Source organism: Salvelinus fontinalis, chromosome 2 (assembly GCF_029448725.1).
Source record: "Salvelinus fontinalis isolate EN_2023a chromosome 2, ASM2944872v1, whole genome shotgun sequence".
Taxonomy (NCBI): Eukaryota; Metazoa; Chordata; class Actinopteri; order Salmoniformes; family Salmonidae; genus Salvelinus; species Salvelinus fontinalis.
Window position 1 is genome coordinate 79,569,096 of NC_074666.1, and position 15,828 is coordinate 79,584,923.

General features: G+C 41.0%; 1 protein-coding gene across 1 annotated transcript; it reads right to left on the reverse strand.

Annotated features, from left to right (window-relative positions):
- Nucleotides 1-3,070: 3,070 nt before the first annotated feature.
- LOC129828034 (uncharacterized) lies at nt 3,071-13,605 on the reverse strand. Its single transcript, XM_055889450.1, has 4 exons — nt 12,497-13,605; nt 11,904-11,954; nt 5,090-5,156; nt 3,071-4,971 (listed from the first exon to the last, which is right to left on the reverse strand). Exons 1-4 carry the CDS (start codon nt 12,674-12,676, stop codon nt 4,607-4,609), a joined length of 663 nt encoding a protein of 220 aa, XP_055745425.1. The 5' UTR covers nt 12,677-13,605; the 3' UTR covers nt 3,071-4,606.
- Between the last annotated feature and the right edge of the window lie 2,223 nt (nt 13,606-15,828).

Here is a 15,828-nt window from a genome sequence, read left to right on the forward strand (position 1 = left end):
TATTCGTATGTTTCAAAATAATTTTCCATTGACTGGGAGAGACAGAGTGTTAGAAAGAAAGAATGTTAGAAAGAAGAGAGAGAGAGATAGAAAGAGAGAGAGATAAGAGCAAATAAACATTTTGAGGAAACTGTCATGATGACGTCTTAGTGCGTGGTAATAAGAAGCAGAGGCAACGCGGACTGCATCCGTGCTGAAACACACAAAACACTCTCTCTCTCTCGTGTGGACTTGCCCATACCTCCTGTCTTTAACCTCACATCTGGCAGTGGAAAGTCATCACATTAAGAAACGTGGTCTAGGCTTCCTCATGAAGCCTCTCCAAGGAGTGGGTGGACGCTAGTCTCTGATCTCTGTTTACGTGGGACAGCATTCTGGATATACTCAGTGCGTAATCGGAATCTGTGGTTTTAACAGCTAATGTTACAATGATTAGAAAGATGTAAGGTTATCGTTGAAATGGAGAAAATAAAAAAAATGAAAACCCCAACAACTGGAAAAAATGTGTGTTGTGTCTGGGTTGTGATGAGTCATGCTGTGCTACACAACACTTTCTCTCCCTCCTGCAAGGATATAAGTAGAAAATTGCACTGATTTGATGTGCTGTGTAATACCTCTGTGACAGTTTACAATATAAGCCAATATAAGATCTTCTTTACTTAGCTCTCAGCCTCTGGAGGGTCTGTTCCTCGACAGCATAGTTAAAGGGAGGGCCCTTGAATGTATTATTCAACCAACGTGTGGGGGACACACTGTAAGGCCCTCCTACTTTCACTTGATCTCTGGGGTCTCATGGTGCAGTAAGTCACACAACTATACAGATGTAGGATCTTAATTTGAGCCAGTTGGTTACAGAAGGAAAATAATCCCTTAGCACCAGGAAATGTGAATTATTATGTGTTTTATAATTAATAGACATTTTTGTAGGGGTACAGTGCATTCGGAAAGTATTCAGACCCCTTGACTTTTTTCACATTTTGTTACGTTACAACCTTATTCTAAAATTGATTATATCAAATGTTTTTCTCATCAATCTACACACAATACCCCATAATGACAGAGCGAAAACAGGTTTAAGAAATTTCAGCAAATGTATCAATAATACAGAAATACCTTATTTACATAAGTATTCAGACCCTATGCTATGAGACTCTCATCATTCTTCAATGGAAGAAGTTTGGAACCACCAAGCCTCTTCCTAGAGCTGGCCGCCCGGCCAAACTGAGCAATCGGGGGAGAAGGGCCTTCTTCAGGGAGGTGACCAAGAACCCGATGGTCACCCTGACAGAGCTCCAGAGTTCCACTGTGGAGATGGGAGAACCATACAGAAGGACAACCATCTATGCAGCACTCCACCAATCAGGCCTTTATGGTAGAGTGGCCAGACGGAAGCCAATCCTCAGTAAAAGGCACATGACAGCCCACTTGGAGTTTGCCAAAAAGCACCTAAAGACTCTTAGACCATGAGAAACAAGAGTGTCTGGTCTGATGAAACCAAGATTGAACTATTTGGCCGTCTGGAGGAAACCTGGCACCATCCCTACGGTGAAGCATGGTGGTGGCAGCATCATGCTGTGGGGATGTTTTTCAGCGGCAGGCACTGGGAAACTAGTCAGCATTGAGGGAAAGATGAACAGAGAGATTCCTGATGAAAAGCTGCTCAGGACCTCAGACTGGGACGAAGATTCACCTTCCAACAGGACAATGACCCTAAGCACACAGCCAAGACAACGCAGGAGTGGCTTCGGACAAGTCTCTGAATGTCCTTGAGTGGCCCAGCCAGAGCCTGGACTTTAATCCGATCTAACGTCTCTGGAGACACCTCAAAATAGCTGTGCCCCGATGCTCTCCATCCAACCTGACAGAGCTTGAGAGGATCTGCAGAGAAGAATGGGAGAAACTTCCCAAATACAGGTGTGCCAAGCTTGTAGCATCATTCCCAAGAAGACTCGAGGCGGTAATCACTGCCAAAGGTGCTTCAACATAGTTCTGAGTAAAGAGTCTGAATACTTATGTAAATGTGATATTTCCATTTTTTTTAAAATACATTTTCAAACATTTCTAAAAACCTATTTTTGCTTTCTCATTATGGGGTATTGTTTGTAGATGAGAGGGAAAACAATTTAATACATTTTTGAATAAGGCTGTAATGTAACAAAATGTGGAAAAAGTCAAGGGGTCTGAAAATTTTCTGAATGTACTGTAGATACATTTTTCTTAATGGAAAATCAAGTCTGAAATTTCAGTGTAGAAATTACAAACTTTAGAAGCCTTTTTAAACCTCAAAAACGCTACATGTTATTCTGCAACAGGGGGATCAAATGATGATCCTACATCTGTAGTTCGATATGACCCTTATTTCACTGTGTTGGTAATGATTCACATCTGGTGGTTTCACATCTGTTTATAATAGCTCTCACCCCTACAGCGTTGGTATGACACCATTAGACTTAAATCTATTTGTGCTTTATTTGTATATCACTTCACAACATGTCATGATTTAGTCCTCATTTCTGTAATTATGGCTTCAACAAACAATATTTGAAGGTGTGTAACGGATTTCCTCCTCCTCTTCATCCGAAGAGGAGGAGCAGGGATTCGACCAAAACGCAGCGTTGTGAAATGACATTATATTTATTTAAACAAGACAAAAAACAAACTATACTTGATACTAAACAAAATAACAAAACGAATGTAGACTGACCTGAACGTAAGAACTTACATGTAACGAAGAACGCACGAACCGGAAAAACAGACTACACAAAAGAATGAACGTACAAACAAACCGAGACAGTCCCGTGTGGCGCGACAAACACAGACACAGGAGACAACCACCCACAACAATCAATGTGAAAACACCTACCTTAATATGGCTCTTAATCAGAGAAATGAAAACCACCTGCCTCTAATTGAGAGCCATATCAGGTCACCCTTTAACCAACATAGAAACACATAACATAGACTACCCACCCAAACTCACGCCCTGACCGTTAAACACATACAAAATAACAGAAAACCGGTCAGGAACGTGACAAGGTGAAATAAAAGCCATATACAAGTCAAATATTGTACTTAATTTATTTGTTTGGAGAACAAAAAATTCCAGTGCTTTCTTAATATAATAGATTACATTCATGTTTCGCAGCGGGAACTTTACTTGTGGAATTCGTAACAACGTACATTTTATCCTAATTTATTTGGCGCTATAAAGTCGGTTTCCATCCAATTTGCGTTAGATTTCATGCTAATATTCCAAAATCTGCTAAAACGATATGTGCATTCCCAGGGATGTTTCCATCAAACATACGTTTTTTATGGGTAAAAGGCTGTGCTTGAGGACGTAGTGCAGATAAAAAATAACTTCTGCCGTTAAATTCCCATGTAGCCTACCGAATGGAAAATGGGTTTCCAACGCATTTTCAACTCTACTGATGGAGTAGTAAACGCGCACTCTGATCTTGGAACACGAGCTCTAGCCAACAGCTCGCAGATAGTAGGCTACCAACATTATGCGATTATTGGATAAGAGCAATATTATTTGTATTTGTCAAAAGGCAGCCAAGAATCGATCATCATCGCCATTCACTGCCATTTCTCGCATAACTAATTTTACCGACACAAACAGATCCCACCTTGTATAGCGTATTTTGTTTTGTCTACATTTGGAAGGTTTACCAAACATTTTCTGTTTCCATCAGGCCTGTCATTAAATGTTTTACCTGACGTATTTTACTCGCATAAAACGATTGAATGGAAACCTGGTTAGTGACATACATTCATGGATTATCTCTACATCTCATCCTACAACATCTTCAACATGTCCTTCAAAATAGATATAGAAAATAAATAAGAAGAAAATAAATAGGTAAAAAACCGAATATTTTAAATACAAAGCAATACGCAAATATTAAAGTAAACATTAAAGATATGTTGATACTGTGCATTCTCTCAACAACCCTGTGCACATGACTTGATAAGACAATCCCCTCATTCATAGCTTAAAAACCTATATTTACTGGAAAAACATACGAACTATAATCCTGAGCGGTAAAAACAGTGCTACTTAATCCAAGAGAGAAAACGGCCAAAGTAACAGTACAACCCACAACCCATGATGACCAATACTTTTAAACATATTTTTCCAACATTACAAGACACATTATTATTTTACATTTTTAATCCCCCTTCCCTGCAGGAGGCCTTTTGCATTTTGGTAGGCCCTCGTTGAAAATAAGAATTTGTTCTTAACTGATTTGCCTAGTTAAATAAAGGTTAATAAAAATAATTATTTAAAAAATCAGTAGAATTCTGGAAAGAAAATCCTTGCAGCTCAAAACCAGTTGGAAGGCTAGGTAGAGTATAAAGGAGTGGAATAATCTTCTGTGATGAGCAGGGAGCCGGACTGAATCAGTTTCAGTCAAATATACCGTGTCTCCCACATGATCTTCCCCACTACTCCACCTCTCTGACAGGTGGTGGGATGATGGGTTGATCCCAGTTAATTCCAGATCCCCAGGATCTATTCAATCAACCCCTACCAAATGACTCCCTGATCTAGCCCCCAGCATGTGTCTATGAAGACAGGAGTGTCTATATCCAATAGATTCTAAAGATATAATTCTGGACCTATGATGCCCAGGTATGTGGCGGTGTAGGTGGTGTTGATCCTGGCACCAGGGGAGACAGTGACTGTGAGGATGTCAGAGGCTGCTAGATCCACAGCCCTGCCCAGGAACCCTGTGCTGAGGGAGGTGTTGGTCATCCTTACTTCCAGCAGGACTCTGTTGGGCTTGTTCACTCTCACTATGTGCTGTCCAGACACCTCTGGTGTCTCCAGAGTCACCTGAAGATACAGGAAGTAACAACCATCCTGGTTGATGGTCAGGGATCCTTCCTTTAGGGAGACAAAATTATTTGCCTTGGACTGCGTCTTCCACTTGATCCCACTTCTCGCCAACGAGACATCATTATCTGTGGATGATACGTTGAAAACTGGCATCAGTAATGTGGCTAGAATTGGAATATAAATGAATTGTGACTACTGTATATCTAAAAATTCAAAGAGACTGAACTTTCTAAGAACTCTCACCGTCTAAACTTGTGGGTTCAAAGGTGAGCATTTGCCATGGCACTCTTTGATGCTCCAGGGGTATGCTCTGTGGGGACAGAAATAACTCATCATTAGTCACTGATCTCTCTACTCACTGAAGTAATGGTGGGCATCCAAGCAACACGACTCAAATCCTAACAGTAAAACAAAGAAGGGTTGTGGTCAATTCCATTTAAATTCCAGTCAATTCAAAAAGCAATTTTCCTCATTGAAAAGCACTGAAGATAATTGGAACTAGAATTTGAATTTCAGTGTACTTCCTGAATTGACTGGAATTGAAATATAATTAACCCGAACCCTGGAACAAAGTATGATCTTCAAACTTTTTATCTGTGACAGGGTATGAACTACAGCTGTTGTCTATGTTTCCCTGGGGACCCTATTTAGGGACGCACAGGAAGGAAAGTATAAAAGCACCCCTCAGTATCTGCAGAGACAGAATAGGAAGTGATTTTTTTAATTATTATTATTATTTATTTATTTATTTATATACAGAAAGCAGGTTGATTTTGTTTAGTTAATTTCTTTTTTAATAGATTATAAGATATTTGATTTAATTTTTACCCACATTATTTCCTTTTTGGGGATCCTTATTATTCACCTGCACAGTAGCTGGCGGAATGCACATCACATCAAATTGTTGCGAACGCCATTATACCATAGTTCACTCAGGCCATTCTTCTTCTATCTTAATATATCCACCATTTTTGGTATTTGTTCAAGAGAGCTTTTTGTCCCTGAAGAAAATTTGGAGATGTTGTACTGTATTGGTGCTGAGCAAGTTCATGTTTGAGGGAAACCATTTTGAGAATCATGCAGATTTTTTTGAAGAAGAGTTTGGGGTGAGGTCAAATGTGCTCTGAAGGTATGTTTGTTACATTATCTGTATCAATGCTGATATACAGTACCAGTCAAAAGTTTGGACACACCTACTCATTCAAGGGTTGACTATTTTCTACATAGCAGAATAATGGTGACAACATCAACACTATAAAATATGGAATATGTGGAATCATGTAGTAACCAAAAGAGTGTTAAACAAATCAAAATATATTTCATATGTTAGATTCTTCAAAGTAGCCACCCTTTGCCTTGATGACAGCTTTGCACACGCATGGCATTCTCTCAACCAGCTTCACCTGGAATGCTTTTCCAAGGAGTTCCCACATATGTTGAGCACTTGTTGGCTGCTTTTCCTTCACTCTGCGATCCAACTCATCCCAAACCATCTCAATTGGGTTGAGGTCGGGTGATTGTGGAGGCCAGGTCATCTGATGCAGCACTCCATCACTCTCCTTCTTGGTCTAATGGTCCTTACACAGCCTGGAGGTGTGTTGGGTCATTGTTCTGTTGAAAAACAAATGATAGTCCCACTAAGTGCAAACCAGATGGGATGGCGTATTGCTGCAGAATGCTGTGGTAGCCATGCAGGTTAAGTGTGCCTTGAATTCTAAATAAATCACTGACAGTGTCACCAGCAATGCACCCCAACACCATCACACCTCCTCCTCCATGCTTCATGGTGGGAACAACACATGCGGAGATCATCCTTTCACCTACTCTGCATCTCACAAATAACAAAATACAGATTTCCACCAGTCTAATGTTAATTGCTCATCTTTCTTGGCCCAAGCAAGTCTCTTCTTATTATTGGTGTCCTTTAGTAGTGGTTTCTTGGCAGCAATTTGACAATGAAGGCTTGATTCACACAGTCTCCTCTGAACAGTTGATGTGTCTGTTACTTGAACTCTGTGAAGCATTTATTTGGGCTGCAATTTCTGAGCCTGGTAACTCTAATGAACTTATCTTCTGGATAAGAGGTAACTCTGGGTGTTCCTTTCCTGTGGCGGTCCTCATGAGAGCCAGTTTCATCATAGCGCTTGATGGTTTTTGCGACTGCACTTTAAGAAACGCTTAAAGTTCTTGAAATGTTCCGCATTGACTGACCTTCATGTCTTAACTTCTCTAGGATAGGGGGCAGCATTTTCATGTTTGGATGAAAAGCGTGCCCAGATTAAACTGCCTCCTACTCAGTCCCAGATGCTAATATGCTTATTATTATTAGTATTGGATAGAAAACACTCTGAAGTTTCTAAAACTGTTTGAATCATGTCTGTGACTATAACAGAACTTATTTGGCAGGCAAAACCCAGAGGACAAACCATTCAGATATTTTTTTTTTGAGGTCACTCTCTTTTCAATGGGTTTTCATTGGGAATCCAGATTTCTAAGGGACCTTCCTGCAGTTCCGATCGCTTCCACTGGATGTCAACAGTCTTTAGAAATTGGTTGAGGTTTTTCCTTTGAGAAATGAAGAAGTAGCCATGTTCAGAATGAGGCTCCAGTGAAGTGTACTGTTTGTTAGAGGCGCGTGACCAGAAAGCATGCTACACATTGTTTTCCTCCAGTATTGAACACAGATCATCCCGTCATCAATTTTATCAATTATTTACGTTAAAAAATACCTAAAGTTGTATTACAAAAGTAGTTTGAAATGTTTGGACAACGCTTACAGGTAACTTTTGAGATATTTTGTCGTCACGTTGTGCAAGTTGGAACCGGTGTTTTTCTGGATCAAACGCACCAAATAAATGGACATTTTGGATATATATCGACGGAATTAATCGAACAAAATGACCATTTGTGATGTTTATGGGACATATTGAAGTGCCAACAGAAGAAGCTCGTCAAAGGTAAGGCATGAATAAAATCTTTATTTCTGCGTTTTGTGTCGCGCCTGGAAGGTTGAAATATGATGGTCTGTGATTGTTAGCTGGGGTGCTATCCTCAGATAATAGCATTGTTTGCTTTCGCCGTAAAGCATCTTTGAAATCTGACATGTTGGCTGGATTCACAACAAGTGTAGCTTTAATTTGGTATATTGAATGTGTGATTTCATGAGTTTAATTTTTATAGTAATTTATTTGAATTTGGCGCTCTGCAATTTCACTGGATGTTGGCCAGGTGGGACACTACCGTCCCACATATCCCAGAGAGGTTAACATAATGATGGACTGTCATTTCTCTTTGCTTATTTGAGCTGTTCTTGCCATAATATGGACTTGGTCTTTTACCAAATAGCACTATCTTCTGTATATCTTCCCTTCCTTGTCACAAAACAACTGATTGATTGGCTCAAAAGCATCAAGAAGGAAATAAATTCCACAGATTCACTTTTTACAAGGCACACCTGTTAATTGAAATGCATTCCAGGTGACTACCTCATGAAGCTGGTTGAGATAATGCCAAGAGTGTGCAAAGCTGTTGTCAAGGCAAAGGGTGGCTACTTTGAAAAATCTCAAATCTCAAATATATTTTGATTTAACACTTTTTTGGTTACTACATGATTCCATATGTGTTATTTCATAGTTTTGATGTCTTCACTATTATTCTACAATGTAGAAAATAGCCAAAATAAACAAAAACCCTGGAATGAGTAGATGTGTCCAAACTTTAGACTGGTACTGTATATGTGACAATATTACAAATGTTCTATTGTTCTGTGCTGCCACTGCAATAGTGGATTTATTTTTTAGTTGGCTGCAGACTATTCTGTGTTTGGAGAGGCATTGGGAGTGCAACCAGTATAGTGACTCAGACCTCCATTAAGGTGATTGTTTATTCTGTTGTGCATTTTATATTTCAGTGAAATATTTACTGTTTATTTATAGTGCCCAACAAGCAAACCTAAACCTCTAAACTTAATAACCTTTAAAATATATATATATCTGCCTTTCTACTGATTCCCTTCAATGGGCATAGTAGAACCTGTAGTTATTATATTACTTATGTCTAGATGTTACATATCCCTACAGAGTTTGCTGTCACTTATACAGATATAACAGTAAGTACAGTTATTTTAACAGTAAAGTTCCATACAGGGCAGGGATGTGCAACTTTGATGGGGAAGGGGGCCACACTATCTGAACTCATCATGATGGGCTGCAGGTCTGCATACCCACATCCATATCCACACATGTAGTCAGAGCTGGCCCTACCCTTTTGGGGGCCTTAAGTGACATTTTATTGTCTGATTGCTGACATTCTGTTTACCTGTCTAGAAGCGAGAGTGTGCCATGTGGGTGCTCAGTTGGGGAATCCATCTTCTAATTAAATTGTAGGGGATGGGGTTAGCATCAAACGATTGGATTTAATACTTTCTTGTGCACTGCTCAGCGACGCAAACAACAACGTTTCCATCAGAAACGATTACGGATACCATCCAACACGGGAAACAGGCTGCTAAAACATGTACAACAACGTTTCCATCAGAAACGATTACGGATACCATCCAACACGGGAAACAGGCTGCTAAAACATGTACAACAACGTTTCCATCAGAAACGATTACGGATACCATCCAACACGGGAAACAGGCTGCTAAAACATGTACAACAACGTTTCCATCAGAAACGATTACGGATACCATCCAACACGGGAAACAGGCTGCTAAAACATGTACAACAACGTTTCCATCAGAAACGATTACGGATACCATCCAACACGGGAAACAGGCTGCTAAAACATGTACAACAACGTTTCCATCAGAAACGATTACGGATACCATCCAACACGGGAAACAGGCTGCTAAAACATGTACAACAACGTTTCCATCAGAAACGATTACGGATACCATCCAACATGGGAAACAGGCTGCTAAAACATGTACAACAACGTTTCCATCAGAAACGATTACGGATACCATCCAACACGGGAAACATGCTGCTAAAACATGTACAACAACGTTTCCATCAGAAACGATTACGGATACCATCCAACACGGGAAACAGGCTGCTAAAACGGGTCGGGCGATTTCTCGCAAGCTCTATGGAATGCCCTTAGACCCGGCTTAATGATAAATTAAATAATACTAAAGGTGTCTAGATTTGGGCTAGATGTTCCATGCCTATTATATTTAGGAATGAATTTGAACTAGTTGCCTCCATTAACACTTACTAATGGAGTATGCCACACTTTCATGATCGTAAAACAGAGATTGAAATCTGATTTCAGAGAAGGAAAATCTGCACAGTGGCATTTCCCTGCATGTGGATATGATGTTATGACATGTCACCTTTCCCTGCAGTGCGGTGAGGCTGGTGGTTGAGCCCTCTACTGTCTGAGAGCCTGGAGGATGATAAGTCAGACAGAGACAGCGGGACTGACGAGGTATGGCCTAGCCTAAGCTCAGGTCCCTTCCAAGATGCATTCAAAATGATCTATTGCCGGGTTTCCAAAACTTGGTCCGGGGTCCTCCCACAGGTACACGTTTTGTTTTTTGCCCTAGCACCACAGCTTATTAAAATAATCCAGCCTTGATTATTTTAATCAGCTGTGTAGTACTAGGGCAAAAACCAAAACGTGTACCCCAGGGAGACCCCAGGACTGAGTTTTGGGAAACCCTGGTCTATTGTATATCCTATTGGCAGGCCATGTACAGTGGGGCAAAAAAGTATTTAGTCAGCCACCAATTGTGAAAGTTCTCCCACTTAAAAAGATGAGGCCTGTAATTTGCATCATAGGTACACTTCAACTATGACAGACAAAATGAGAAAAAAAAAAAATCCAGAAAATCACATTGTAGGATTTTTTTATGAATTTATTTGCAAATTATGGTGGAAAATAAGTATTTGGTCAATAACAAAAGTTTCTCTCAATACTTTGTTATATACCCTTTGTTGGCAATGACAGAGGTCAAACGTTTTCTGTAAGTCTTCACAAGGTTTTCACACACTGTTGCTGGTATTTTGGCCCATTCCTCCATGCAGATCTCCTCTATAGCAGTGATGTTTTGGGGCTGTTGCTGGGCAACACGGACTTTCAACTCCCTCCAAAGATTTTCTATGGGGTTGAGATCTGGAGACTGGCTAGACCACTCCAGGACCTTGAAATGCTTCTTACGAAGCCACTCCTTCGTTGCCCGGGGGGTGTGTTTGGGATCATTGTCATGCTGAAAGACCCAGCCACGTTTCATCTTCATGCCGTTGCTGATGGTAGGCTTTGTTACTTTGGTCCCAGCTCTCTGCAGGTCATTCACTAGGTCCCACCGTGTGGTTCTGGGATTTTTGCTCACCATTCTTGTGATCATTTTGACCCCACGGGGTGAGATCTTGCGTGGAGCCCCAGATCGAGGGAGTTTATCAGTGGTCTTGTATGTCTTCCATTTCCTAATAATTGCTTCCACAGTTGATTTCTTCAAACCAAGCAGCAGATTCAGTCTTCCCAGCCTGGTGCAGGTCTACAATTTTGTTTCTGGTGTCCTTTGACAGCTCTTTGGTCTTGGCCATAGTGGAGTTTGGAGTGTGACTGTTTGAGGTTGTGGACAGGTGTCTTTTATACTGATAACAAGTTCAAACAGGTGCCATTAATAGAGGTAACGAGTGGAGGACAGAGGAGCCTCTTAAAGAAGAAGTTACAGGTCTGTGAGAGCCAGAAATATTGCTTGTTTGTAGGTGACCAAATACTTATTTTCCACCACAATTTGCAAATAAATTCATTAAAAATCCTACTATGTGATTTTCAGGATTTTCTTTTCTAATTTTGTCTGTCATAGTTGAAGTGTACCTATGATGAAAATTACAGGCCTCTCTCATCTTTTTAAGTGGGAGAACTTGCACAATTGGTGGCTGACTAAATACTTTTTTGTCCCACTGTATATCATGATGATGATGATGATGTTATGACTACTCTCTGTCTTGGAGAGGTCAAAAATGAACAAAACGTTTGCATGGGACATGTTAAAGCTTGTTTAGAGGTTGGAAACATGTTTAAACCCGTCTTGTGGTTAGCTTACCAGAGATGAGTCTGCTGTGGGTTTTGGAGCTGAAACTATTTCTGTCAGAGGCTGGGGGAGGGAGATGGGAAATATCATGACGATTGTCCTATCAGTAACTTGTAAGTAACTACATTTTGCCTGAGAAAGACATTTGTATTCAGCTCTACTGTAGGCTTTATGAAACAGTATTAATATGATATACACAGTGATCATTCAGTAGCACACAACCAGCCTTTTCATATTGGAGAACAGGGTTCTGATGTCACCAGTACTAAACCACACATAGTGATGCGTTTCCCCCACCAGCTGTGATGCTACTGAAACCACTTCAGAGGCTTGTACTCAACAGGTGCAACAGGCAGGTGTTACCACAGCTACAATACATCGCTCTATTGACACACATTGATCCAACTTCAAGATCTCATCTTATTTTTACACAAAGGGAGCTACAATACATATCTCAGATTTCATTCAACTTGATTTCACTATGTCCCTCCCTAAGTTGTGATGGTCAGGGGCTCTTTTTCAATAAACAACTAGCAACAGCATTACATAGTTAACACACACCAAAGAGTGTGTAAGTGTGTGTCTATGCAGGTTAGCAGTCTTACCAGTGCGTGTGGCCTGGTGATGATGAGTAGGGTGATGGAGACCACATGGCTGACGGTGAGGAGACCGACCCAGAGAAGGAGTCCACTGACCAGGCGCCGCTGGCTCCCCTGGGCCCCCGGGCTATGATGGTGGCAGTTCTCTGAAACCTCACAGTGATCCATTGACTGCTGCGGCATCATCAATCTGCAACGTCCGGCTGTGGGGGAGAGAGAGGCTAGGGTAGAGCAACCTCAGTCCCCTGAGATGCAGCAGAGGGAGTGCAGGAAGAGAGAGAGGCTCGGGTAGAGCAACCTCAGTCCCCTGAGATGCAGCAGAGGGAGTGCAGGAAGAGAGAGAGGCTCGGGTAGAGCAACCTCAGTCCCCTGAGATGCAGCAGAGGGAGTGCAGGAAGAGAGAGAGGCTCGGGTAGAGCAACCTCAGTCCCCTGAGATGCAGCAGAGGGAGTGCAGGAAGAGAGAGAGGCTCGGGTAGAGCAACCTCAGTCCCCTGAGATGCAGCAGAGGGAGTGCAGGAAGAGAGAGAGAGATGGAGCCGCTTTGTGTTTGTCCTCTTGGCTTCCTCTGCTGTGAAACCTCAGAACACTGCTGTGTGTGTGTTGCGTCTGTATCCGACGAGGACGTCTTTGTCTGTTTTCTGCTCTGTGTTCCTCTGTAGCTGTCCAGGACAGGAGGCAGGTTGGGCTGGTACTTTCCTGAGTGACTGAAGGAAAACAAAGAGACTAGATAACTCTTCACGTAGGGGACTGGCCCTCCTATTATTCACACTACTCTCATAGAGAAAGAGGAACACCACTCACAACCAATGAGAAAACGAGGGCGTGATAAACATTGACCTTTAAGTGAAAATGAGTCATTCACATCCTTCCCCTAAATAGATTTTACAATGTGATTTGTCAGCTACTACTATAAACCAAACCGATAGATTTTGATAGTGTTTTGGCACTGTTCAATGTGAGTCCATTCACTTTTCTGATGTGTCAGTGCGTAATTCGCTTTCTTTTTCTATTCTCTTTAACGGTTCTCCTCTTCCTCTTCATCCGAAGAGGAGGAGCATGGATTGAACCAAGACACAGCGTTGTAACTTGACATATTATTTATTTAAACAAGAAACAAAACGAACTATACTTGATTAACTACAAAACAAATAAACGATGTAGACAGACCTGGACACTAACTTACATATAACGTGAACGCATGAACAGGAAAACTGTCTACATAAAAGAACGAAAGTACAAACAAACCGAGAACAGTCCCGTGTGGCGTAACATACAAACACTGACACAGGAGACAACCACCCACAACAAACAGTGTGAAAACACCTACCTTAATATGACTCTCAATCAGAGGAAATGAAAAACACCTGCCTCTAATTGAGAGCCATACCAGGCAACCCTTAAACCAACATAGAAACAGAAAACATAGAATGCCCACCCAAACTCACGTCCTGACCAACTAACACATACAAAAACTAACAGAAAACAGGTCAGGAACGTGACACTCTTCCTCTTTCTGTGCGAAAGTACTGTAGTAAAATACAGGTCAAGTCAACATATTCAAACTCCACTCTTCAGCACATTAATATGATAACATGTCACAAGGTTGTGTTTCAAATGTTTGCATCTCTAAAATCTCCCAGTCTCAGCTGCATGTCAGGCTGTGCTGTGCACCTCTTATGGTTTCACTTTGGTTACTTGTGGCTGACCTGGGGAAAGTTTCCGGACCACACAACAGGGTTAAGGTGTCAATCTTGGTATTTGAGTACACTGACCTGGATAGTGATGACAAAGGCCAAAACAACACCTACACATATGATGATTGGATGGACATTATGGAACAAAAACACTTCCCTAAGTGAAAGTTGGATACCACTATCCGTTTCTAACGTTGTTTAGGGTTTAATGGAAATAACTGACCTTTCCTTTCTTGTGGCATATGAGCAATAGGCTTTGTAATATACTAGCACACAGGAATGCGGGTAAAATAACCATGTTTATCTGATGTAATTGTGCAAAGTACAGATGATGACATGTAGTAAATAGTAACAGAGCAGCCCTCAGGCACGACAGGTTAGTATATGCATCACATCTCCCTTTCTTTGGATCATTTGTTTCTCAAAACAATGTTCTTTCAACTCAATGTTTCACTCAATGTTTGCAAACAATATGCAAACAAACGGTGCTTTTTTTTCTTGGTAATATAGACATCACAATAGTCATTACATTGTTATCATTAATGTCTTGTCAATGTTTTATTTTTTCTTCTATTTTGTTTTTTGTTTGTTTTTCAACAGTCTCTGTTTGAACTACAAACACTGACAGAATTGGCATTCTGATAGGTCTTCCATAACGAGTTGAATTCACTGGTGTGTCAGTGTTTACATTGTTGCTTTACATTGTTTGTTTTGGTGTTGTTGGTGCTGGAGAACACACAGGTGAGTAGTTTTCTTTCAGGCTGACACTTGTTTCAGGTTCTTTTTCCATTGGATAAGGTAAGTCCATTATGGTTTCTGAGTGTCTCTCTGGGTGTGTTTCATGTGTTTTTTAACAGGTGTCTCCGGTTCCTTCAGTAGATTCTCTCATTTTGTGTTTCTACTATGTATGACCTTGGCTGGTCATGTTTTCCAATTAAAATCGCTGGTTGCCATTTGTTGTCTTGTCTGTTCCTGACTCGTTCTCCTTCCCTCATGACCAAAAGCTTATAAGTGCTTTGGTCAAGGTAGTGTTTTGTCTCTGTTGTCTGCTTGTGAGCCTGTTCCTGATATGCTGATAGAGTCCTAGATTTAACAATCTCTCTGACTTCAAAATCTTTGTCTGCAGCCTCCCTCCCATCAGTAGGTGTGCAGGTGAGAGACCTACTCCATCCAGGGGTGTTTCTTTACTCAATGAGCGCTAAGTATTCACTATGTAACAGCCTTATTCTAAAATTGATTAAATAGTTTCCCCTCATCAATCCACACACAATACCACATAATGACAAAGAAAAAAATATATATATTTTCTGAAATAAAATTAAAAACTGAAATCACATTTACTTAAGTATTCAGACCATTTACTCAGAACTTGAAGCACCTTTGGCAGTGATTACAGCCTTGAGTCTTCTTGGGTATGATGCTACAAGCTTGGCACACCTGTATTTTGGGAGTTTCTCCCATTCTTCTCTGCAAATCCTCTCAAGGTCTGTCAGGTTGGATGGGGAGCGTCGCTGCACAGCTATTTTCAGGTCTCTCCAGAGACGTTTGATCGGGTTCAAGTACAGGCCCTGGCTGGGCCTCTCAAGGACATTCAGAGACTTGTCCCGAAGCAACTCCTGTGTTGTCTTGGCTGTGTGCTTAG